Source organism: Osmerus mordax, chromosome 7 (genome assembly GCF_038355195.1).
Source record: "Osmerus mordax isolate fOsmMor3 chromosome 7, fOsmMor3.pri, whole genome shotgun sequence".
Classification (NCBI taxonomy): domain Eukaryota; kingdom Metazoa; phylum Chordata; class Actinopteri; order Osmeriformes; family Osmeridae; genus Osmerus; species Osmerus mordax.
In genome coordinates, this window is record NC_090056.1 from 11374777 (window position 1) to 11385786 (window position 11010).

At 45.3% G+C, this 11010-nt stretch overlaps 1 protein-coding gene across 1 annotated transcript in view; it reads right to left on the reverse strand.

The window, feature by feature from the left end:
- Nucleotides 1-10732, reverse strand: part of LOC136945279 (cadherin-4-like) — a 165180-nt gene extending 154448 nt beyond the window's left edge. The window contains 2 exon segments of the mRNA XM_067239024.1: nt 8774-8885; nt 10726-10732. Of these exon segments, the coding sequence (XP_067095125.1) occupies nt 8774-8819 (46 nt within the window). The 5' untranslated portion in view covers nt 8820-8885; nt 10726-10732.
- Nucleotides 10733-11010: the final 278 nt, after the last annotated feature.

Here is an 11010-nt window from a genome sequence, read left to right on the forward strand (position 1 = left end):
GCAACTTTTGTAAATCAATCCTAAAGCATTAATGTGCCTTGCTATTTTTTGACAGTGTTTGGCTATTGGTCTGTTCTCTTCAATCATTTTGATATTCGGCGATCGAAATCTTTTCTTTTTGCTACAAATTGTATCTTTAAGTGCAATTACAGATTCTGATTATTCTCTTCAATCTCTAGTATCCCTCTATTCTCTTCACTCTCTGTCTTTCCTGTGAATAAATCCAAGGTATTAGAATGAAATGGCTTAATTATTCATGTCAATATCAAAAGATGTTCACCTGTTACTTGCCTGATCAAAGGTCCACCAATGCACCATCAGACATCTGAGCATAGTTCTAATGACCGGTACTTCTCATCTACACTCCTGCTAACACGCACTCCTCTTACTCCACACGTCATCACCTGTCAACCTAACTGAGGTGCAAAAACACAGACAAACCGACAAAACATCCCTCCCGAACGGATAAATCAGGCATCCAGCCTACACGCAGCACGCCAACTCAATCAATCCAATGAGTCAATAAGTCAGTCTGTTTGTGTTCCGCTAGGAGTCAGCAGCTCATTTGGCCTTGCAAGGGCAGGATGGCCCAGAGGGCCTTTTTCCTTTGTTATGCTCCTATTGAGCATCTAACATGTTGAATGGTGTGAGCCAGACCACAGAGGGAATCATCATTGTCTGCTGATTAATGAACATATACAAGGCCTCTGCTCCTCTCCCTTGTGTTCCAGTGCTACTCCCCCTCTCTGAGACGGCGTGTTCTGCTCCGTGCTCTGAACTGAAACACCCGTAATAGGGAGAACATTCACAGGGAGTTCAGGACACAATCAGTGATTAGGAGAAGAGCAAAGCCTTCTTAGGGCTTCCGCGTTCCGTTTCATCCTCTCTTAACAAAGATGAAGGCTCTCCTAGCAAAGAGAATAGCAGATGAAGTCCTAATGCTCTCGGATTGGCCTGCCCAACATTTTCAAAGAGATCATACATTTCTGGCTGGATGATTGAAAAATGAGGAGTGAGAGAAGTATTTTTTAATTAACAATAATCATGTCATTCCCATGGCTTGTGAGGGAGGTGAGAGATGAGTTCGAGGTGAGCAGAGTGCTGTTTCTGTTCCTTGATGCAAACTGCTCTTCTGTCCCTATTTGTAACAGGATGGGCCATGTGTAGCACCTGCCTGCAAATGAATCACAGGTCATCTAAGTCCAGAAGTTTCTTCTTATATTTTTCTCAATTGAACCTGGGAATGGGAAATCAAAGGTTTGCAGGCAAGGAAGTGCATGAGAACTCATGCATTTTTAGATTTGTCATGGAATAATGACAAATATCTATAAATCTCTGCAACTACAGGTTCATTTTGCTTTCCTCTCTTTGCTCCCGCTCCTCCTCTATCTCTCTCTCTCTCTCTCTTTCTGTCTCTCTCTCACCTCTGTGTCTGTCAGTGTCTCTCTCTCTTTTGTTCTTCAGTTTTTTCTCTCTCTGTGTAAGAGTTGATGATGCTCTAATGGCTGAGTCATCACTCTTCTGGCCTGTTTTACAGTGGTCTCATTTCTAACTGAGTCACATGGGCTGTAATTACGCTGCTGTAGCCAGACAGAAGATGGGGAGAAGTTATGGGGCGGAGTCAGGATGTGTGGGCAGGAAGATGACACCACATGGTTTGGGCTCAGGCCAAACTGGAATGAAGTCTTTATCGAAACAATGTGTTTTCCTTACATTTTTTAGTAGAATACTTCATGAACAAATCCAAATATCTTCTTAATTGGAGGTAACCTTATACCCCAAAAACTGAGCATTTGTACTTGTGTGTGAGTAAGATTGTTTGCATGCAAGTGTGTATGGATATGAATGCGTGTTGATCCATGCCTACTTCCATGTCTGTGTAAGTTGTGTGTAGAACATGCTGTATGGTATTACAGAGGTTGCTGGAAGTGTACAGCTTTCTCCCTGGCCTCCTCCCCGCAGCCCTCATACTGAGAGAAGAGGGTGTTTTTACAAGTGAGCACTCTTCTGAAGGACATGGTCAGTGTGACTCTCGAGGAAAGAGAAAACTGCCTTGCAGCTTATCCTGGTGGTGTAATCCCTGTCCGCACTATGTCAGCCAGAATAGCAGCCCAGAGATGTCTGTCTGCCAGCCAGCAAGCTATTCAGCCGACCTTCCAGCCAGCCAGCTACGCAGCCACCAGCCAGTAAGTCTGCCAGCCAACCTGCGAGCTACGCTTCCCAGGAAAGTTATTTCACCAGAAATTGCATTATGTGTGCCATTGTGTGCCATCTGTGTCTGTGTCTGTGTGTGTTTGTACTGGATATATGTGCAATGTGCATATGTTTCAAGACCTGTGCCCTTGTCTCAGACTGGCAGTCTGACGAACTCATAAGGGCCATCTGTGTATTCAAAGGCAGGAGCGAGCAAAGTATTTAAAAAGCTCAGTGGTGTTTCAGAGGGGCCATAGCCCAGGTCCTGCAGGAGTCTACAAGAGCCAACAAAGCAGGCAGGAGGTCTTTAATGCACCCAGCAGCCGACAAGGACGCAGAGTTCACACACAAACACGCACATATGCAGCGCTGAGTAACTCTATCTGCAGGAAGTCACCCCCTTTCATCCTTTTTCTCTCTCCCTCTCTTTCTCTCCCCCCCCCCCCCTCATTCCCTCTTTCTCCTGGGACCAGGGGAGAAGATGTCAAAAATCTCATTAAAAATAATGTCCTCCACCTGCTGGCTCTCTGCTGCTCTCCTCTGCTGTAGTCCAGACTGCCTCTCTGATGACCAGACAGGGGAAACCTCTGAGGTACTTCTGGGTTTCTCTTTACAGGCCAGACTCACGCGCACACACACAGTAATACACAACATTTATCAGCCATACACATAAATAAAGACAGCACAGCTGAAAGACATCGGACACATGCACATGTCCCATTACCATGCAAGTTAGAAGAACCAGATCACACCAAGGACCTTGTGCAGGTGTGCCATGGCTGCCCTCCGTGTTCATCTCATAAATCGTCTGCGTCTAGACCTTACCATACGGAAAACACACCAGCACATATGGTTAACTCATTCTCTGACCACAAATCTCCACTACTCTCTCTGGAAAATCCACACTCATCCCCATAACTCTGGACACATACATCAGGGCTGAGGTTACGGATGAAGTCCATTTTGGCTCCAAGGGCGATTCCAAATGTCTCCCTAATGGAGGATTAGCCTCTGACCTGCCAGTTTAAAGCAGGTCTGCAGCATGTCTACCGTGTCATCGCAGCTCAAGAGGACATCCAACAAATGTCACTGCTGTACATTAACCAAATTAACAACCCAGGAAAACACATGTGTCTGTAACTTTCAATGTGGTCAAATATCCAATGGCAAAAGCAGATGGCAAAAGAGACAATGGATTCACACAATACCGTTTCACATTGTCTCGCAGAAACTAAACTTCAGGACGTGAACCCATCCATATGTAAATTATTGAAACAGTTGGGAGTATGGTGGAAAACATGTTGAGAGTAAAGGAGAAAGAAAAAAGGGAGCTCACACAAGAGAGAGGAAGACAGAGGAAGCTACAAACACTCCAACACTGGACCCAAAAGTGAGGGGAATTTCTATTGACCTAAATAGAAGGCCAGTCTGTGGTTACGCTGCCTATAGATTTTGGTCCTGAAGGTGTATAAAGAGAAAATCAAAACAGCTTCATTCTGTTTGAGAGTGAAAGGAAGAGAGAGACGCCAGGTGCACTGACCATCTCTCGGAAACTGCTGGGTTGAAACATTTATATTTTATCCAGCTTCCCGAGGTAGTCTTTCAAATTAAACTTCTGTCCCCATACAACCAACACAGAAGCACAAAAATGGCCATTGCAGAAGTGACTCATGTTTTCAGTGTATGAATAGGGACAATATACTCCTCCTTCTATTTCCATAGCAGAACACTGAAATTGACAGTTTTATGAAGCTGGATAGGATGGGAATCAATATAAATGCAGTTTACTGTAACACTGCTTAACTGTTCTCTTTACACAAAGCTGGTAGATTCCAACCAGCTCTCTCCGTGTGAATCCCTTTAGGCGTGTCATAGTCTCCACGAGTGTTTACAAGGCTCTGGGAAAGAGACCCGGAGATGCCTCTTCCTTGTCCTCCCAGACGAGTCTCCCAGCCTGGGGGAGAGAGCCTCCATCACCAGGGGCTTCTGAATGCATCCTGACAGGGAATTTAGGAGCTATTATCCTGGAGAAAACGGCAGCTCAAATCAATTTTCTTTATTCTGAATGCAAAGCCCTTTCTGCAGGCTCCGCTGGCCCGAGGACTGAGTGGATGATTTAACCCTGCGTTGGGCAGTGCACTGAAGATATTGTAGGGATATAAAACAACCTGTGGGGCCCAGGGTGACAGCAGCAAGTGAGAACGGAGGGAAGAACCTTACACACTGAGCACACATCCAGTGAGATCATTCTCTTTATGACTGTGCGATTTAGAGAGAGAGAGAGAGAGGGGGGGAGAGAGAGAGAGAGAGAGAGAGAGAGAGAGAGAGAGAGAGAGAGAGAGAGCGAGAGAGAGAGAGAGAGAGAGAGAGAGAGAGAGAGAGAGAGAGAGAGAGAGAGAGAGAGAGAGAGAGAGAGAGAGAGAGAGAGAGAGAAAGGAACAGAGTGTGCGTGTGTCTATGTTTGTGTATTATGTGTACAGTATACTGTATACAGTTCATTCCAAGAGAGGCTGGCTGAGGCTGGCCCTGACCCCAGTCTCAGGACACATACCCGGGCTTGGACACCCCTGTGGCCTCCTGCTCCCTGTGGCAGTGTGGAGGGTAACCAAGCATGTCTGTCCAGGCTGCAGACCTGGATCCTCATGCTACCTCATATTAGCATGTTAACTGTGCCCTGCAAGACCTGTTAGGTGAATCAGACTGCCTTGTTATGGTCCCTCTCTCAGGTTCCACTGGCATAGTTATAGTAATGATTTGGGGCTAATTATCTTGGCCAGGATACTCTTGAAAAATAGATTTTGATGTCTCTTTATGCCCTTCCTGGTTAAATAAAAACCACTAAATATATAGAAAAACAAAACAACGGACGCTTGCGTGCACACACACACAATACACAGGCACACACCTTCACACACTCAAACAGTGTCACACATAGTGTACAAACACACATAACCACATTCAGTATAATGTAACCCCAGGCTCCACAGACCACCACCAACCCAAACAAAGCCCAAGGTCAGCCAGGCTTGGCCCATTGAGCCGAAACCATAGGGCATGGGTCTCATTACTCTGGTACCCAGAACAGCACAGGGACACAGGGACATGTAGGATGAGGTTACACTGGCTGGACCTGCTCTGTTTGTCTGGGAGGATCTGGCCTGGGCCCAATATAGCCAGACACACAGACACACATCACACCAACACGCATACACAACACACACAGCAAACACACCAACACCACTCCAAACATTATGGACAGAGGACACTAGAGAATTTTCCACGTGGGTCCACACACACGCTGAAAGTTTATGTCTAGCAAAATATCCACACATGAATTCAATTGGAAAACCAATCCTGTTCTCCGAGCTTGAAATTGAATGGGATGTATTTTTCTTGAAACAACGTGTGTGTGATGTGTGTGTGTGTAAGAGAGGCCCAGTGTGATGTAAAGCAGGTGTGCTGGTGCTTTGACTCTAATGGCCTGAGTGGTAAAGAAGCTGTCATGTCTGAGGTTCTGGAGTGAAGGCCAGACACAAACAAGGGTCCTGCTCTTCCTCAGCGCACAGAACTTAACCTCTGACTGACACACACACACACACACACACACACCACAATCCTGATCTCATCTCCCCAGCCTCAGGAAACCTCACAGTAATTCCCTAATGAGCACCAAGAGTAATGTTTCTTCCCGAACAAATCACTTACACACACACACACAAATTTACAAACACAAAAAGCTACAAAACACACTACAGTGTGCAGTGAAGGATTCCACCACCATCGACGTGGCTCATATCATGGCTGCACCTGCAGAGCCTTACACTGTACCTCAACCACTCCACCTCATCCCCATTCAGATGGCTCCTCCCTCCCCATGCCTGAGCCCCAATCACTCTGATGCCCACACTGTCTGTCTACCCCCCCCCCCCCCCCACACACACACACACACACAACCAGGCCCGTCTTCCATGCTCCCCAGTCGCCTACCCCTCTGTGAGTCCAGTCTCAGACACCCCCCATCACGTCCTTGGCCCTAGTTCTGTCTCTCCCATTATTCCTACCCATGGCTGATGTTGTTGTTGTGTGTGTGTGTGTGTGTGTGTGTGTGTGTGTGTGTGTGTTTGTGTGTGTGTGTGTGCGTATGCGTGTGTGTGTGTGCGTGTGTGCGTGAGTATGCGTGTGGGTGTGTGTCATTACTCCTTCCTTTGCCTGACGGTTCTGGGTTAAACAATGTTATTATTAAAGTCTTTCCAGAGGAGCTTCCTGCCTCCCCTCGGTGACACCCTTACCAACCATAAATCAACCATCCGAACCCTGTAAATCACACTGTGTGTGTTTGTATGTGCATGTGTCTGTGTGTGTGTTTGTGTGGCCACTGCAGCTGCGTATTCAGACAAAGATCTAGGCGATACTGCAGCTGTGTGCGTGTAAGACCTGAAGGATGTGGCTTTGGCACTTCAGCCATGTCTTTTAAAATAACAGAGGAACAGACAAGCAATAACTGTCAGATCAATCAAACCCTAATGGTCACTACCCAGTCCTTTAATGGGTTTCAGGGTATATACAAGGTATACTTCTGCACATTTAAGGGGGGAAAGAGAGTTTGGGTTTATCTGAATTGCCTGTTTTGAATTTCAATCAAAGGAAACTCAAATGTCAGCACTGACTGGGCATTCAAGTCAATCTACATTTCATTCACTTTCTATTTCATCTTCTTTCTGCGTATTGTAGATGTGTGGAAAGTTCCAGAAAGTCACTTTCAAATTTACATGTGTGTGACTAGAATGCATGTGAAGAGGAAAGAACAGGGTCCCGACAAGACTGTGGAGTGAGTGGCAGGTACGTTGTCTTAGATCAGAGCAAGGTGGCCTCTGTTTCATTCAGAGCAAGTGTATGTGCAATGACCGGCCCCTGTAATGTGGTGATGGCTTGTTCCATGATTGTTTGTGATTGTGTTGACACCCCCTGCTGGGCTTAACACTTCACTACCACATACAGAGAGCAGACGGGAGAAAGAGAAACGGAGAGAGCGGTGTCCATGAGAAGCCTATTCTCCCTCCGTCTCTCTTTCTCCATCTCTCCCTCTCTCCCTTTCTCAACCAGGCCTAAACAAATCTTAAGCACTCATCTCTCATCTGCTAGAATCCACTCTCTACTGGACATAATCTCCTCGTGAAAAAACACACACACACATCATAGTGAAACACAAAACATACGCACACAGAGAAACACTCTCACAAACACAGACGCACACAGAGAAACACTCTCACAAACACACACGCACACAGAGAAACACTCTCACAAACACACAGACACGCACGCCGATTGGGACAGCCTCGACGATATGACATTACTGGATTTTTTTTTACGAGTTTATCATTCAGTGACAGCACGCAGCTTTAGAATTCACATCAAAACATCATCCAAATAATGATGTCAATTGAATTAAAGAGTGGGAATAAAAGCCTGATAGCAACTGTGTGAGAGAGACAGGAGCCAGCTGTAGTAGCACCACCCCTCTCACGAAGACAGGGAGGCAGAGAGAGATATACAGTGCAGCTGTCGAAGATACAGCCGTCCCACAAAAGAGCTATTGTGCGGCCACAGCAAAACAATACAGCTTAGCTGTGCTGTGCTCCAAGGAAAACCATTGGGATCAATAGAGGATCCTAATTAGCCTACATTGGCAGGAGCACGGCCAGATTAGACACAGGATGTCGATTTGATTTCCTGCACTATCGGCTATTCAAACTAAGTTGGTTCACAGTGTAATTGCTTCAATGCAGAAAAGTCAAGACAAACTCTACAGGCTGTAAGTCTGCAGAGTGAAGGTGATGAAAGTGCTAAACACCATGTAGTAATATTAGACAATTACATAACACATGATACTGACACACAACACACACAAACAAAAACACACAGATCTCACAGTTACTACATATAGATAAAACTTTCTGCCACAGCTCTTGTGTCCTCAGGGAGTGTGTGTGTCTGTGTGTGTGTGTGTGTGTGTGTGTGTGTGTGTGTGCGTGTGTGTGTTTGTGTGCGTGTGTTTGTGTGCGTGTGTGTGTGTGTGTGTGCGTGTGTGTGTGTGTTTGTGTGCGTGTGTGCGTGTGTGTGTGTGTTTGTGTGCGTGTGTGTGTGTGTTTGTGTGCGTGTGTGTGTGTGTGCGTGTGTGTGTTTGTGTGCGTGTTTGCGTGTGTGTGTGAATGCATGTTTGCGTGTGTCAAGACAGACAGAGATGTCATGTATTTTTGTTTGCCTGCAGCACAACTATAGCAAACGCTTATAGAAAGAGCCTCTAAACTCCTACTTAAACATTGTTCCATGGAAACACATTTGCAAACACATTCCCTCCCACCAATACGAGTACTAGTGCTCCAAAACAACCTTCTGATGCTATGTTACCCTCTAAGGCCACATACTTCTATCTCCATTCACTCCACAGTAAGTCAATCTTATGAGCCGCTCACATGAAAAGAACCCATGCCATTATACCTATTTCTCTTTCATCTACATCAACTCTTTACCACCCTCGTGCAAAACATAAAGAACCATGACACTCTTTAAACAACCTTACCTTTGAGAATGTTCTGGCCTTGCAGTACATCCCTTGAAATGAGCATGGAGTAAAAACTTTGTGAGAAGCCGGGTCGGCAGGGAGCAGTGGACGCCAGCTCGCCGTTAGTGCCCTAGGAAGAGCAGAACACACTATGAGACATCCAGACACATGGAATCCAAGGACCAGTGTCCATGATGTGCGCCTGTAAAGAAACAGACTGTGCTGTACAGTGTCACATATCTCTACTTGTCGATGTTTATCTCCAGTACATTTGAATGTTTTATGGACTGAATAGCATACAACCTTTATTAACTTGATGAACAGTAAGTGTGTAGGCATGTTATACATCGCCCCCATCTCCTATTCAACGTTTTACCTTGAATACTGTGGATCTGAAAAGGTGCGGAAGAGCAGAACTGGGTTTGACACTGGCTGTTATATATGAAAGCGTACAAGCTAGAGGACGGAGGCATGAAACACACACACACACACACACATACACACACAGTGGCACTAAAGGAACTAAAGACAAAAATGGCAATACCTAAATGTGCTTATTCATCCAATCACCTTTCACTTATATCTATGATGGTTTCGTCAGATGCTTTTGTTAATTGTATTGATTGACTGAGGGTTTAATCTGACAGTGAAAGCAGTGTAAATAGTCTGTAAGTGAGATGTGGACACTGCATCCAGTTGAATGTTTCTCACTAGAGGGGAGGGGATCGTAACACAGCCAGAGGGCACCAGAAATTTAATGAGAGCTCATTGTGTGGGATAAATGATGCCGCCTTCATTCCCTCTCTGATTCTCTCTCTCTCTCTCTCTCTCTCTCTCTCTCTCTCTCTCTCTCTCTCTCTCACACACACACACACACACACACACACACACGCACACTATGTTATAATTTCAATGCAGTTCGACCAAGTGTTGCAGTTGTGTGTGTGTGCGTGTGTCTGTGTCTGTGTCTGTGTGTGTGTGTGTGTGTGTGTGTGTGTGTGTGTGTGTGTGAGAGAGAGAGAGAGAGAGAGAGAGAGAGAGAGAGAGAGAGAGAGAGAGAGAGAGAGAGAGAGAGAGCGGTACTGTCACTGTGTGCGCTGAATGTTTCTTTTTCATACAATCTCAAATGTTTACACAGGAAAATATTTGTTATTTTCTGGCATAATTGTATTTTAGTCATCGGACTCCCGCAACCGGCTGAGCTATATACACCAGGCAGAGAGCCTCACTGCAATAAAACCTAGCACTCGCGCGGAGAAGGCTAGAGGGACAATGCGCATGAGGACCACAGATTACGGATGTCTATTAATTGCAAAATGATGACGAATAAATCCAGCATTCCAAGTGCAGGCTAATGTGGGAGTGCAAAATTAAGCGCTTACACCTCAGGTAGCTGTACATTGAACATACGTTTGGCAACCCTTAACAATAAAGACAGATCATAGGCTATGCAGTTTTCAAGGCTTAAGAAAAATTGGAATGCGTTTCTGTTGATTAGCATTTACAATCCATTCATTTTCATTCCCGTTGTCCCTTATAGGTAAAGTCAAGTTTTAGTACGTAAACTTGTAATACGAAGGCTATGTTGCTACACAGTTAATCTAACATACCTTTTAGATAATACAATGTAATGATCCAGTAAACTATGAGAAAAAAAAATAGGCGAATTTATTAAACTTGGGCTGCCAGCACGCGGCATCAATCAGTCAGGACAGCGCAGCATTCTGGCGAAATACCCGTTTTAAACGCTGAAATTTATGGAGATATAACGAATGCAAAACTAAAAGACGGAAACAAAGCTAGAATACATTAATAGGATAAGTCTCCGTTCCATTAATAAGTACTATTCATGAACAAAAGTGAATGAAGTTCCGTAGCCTGTCTCTGTCAAAGCCACTGATGGTCATCAACAGTCCGTAGCATTGAGTAGCATCTCTTCAGTAGGTAAATAACAAAAATAAGATTCTTACCCAAAACGTGCCCAGTTGAAGGGCTGCTGTCAAAAACAGAACGATGCGAGTTGTCATTGTTACAAGCGAGCGAGGGCTGCTTGGGCTGAAAAAGCGACTGCTGCCTTGTATTTCTTCTCCGATAACTGTATAATCTCCCTGCGGTGTGATTGTTCGCTTGTTCCCCTGTGCAGTGGTAATGTTAGCTCTTCAGAAGTAGAAGCTTGTCCCGAGTTTCCTCGCTCTCTCATCTGCAGGTGAAGAGCACTGTTCAGCTCAGCACCAAAGCGCAAGTCAGCGTCACTC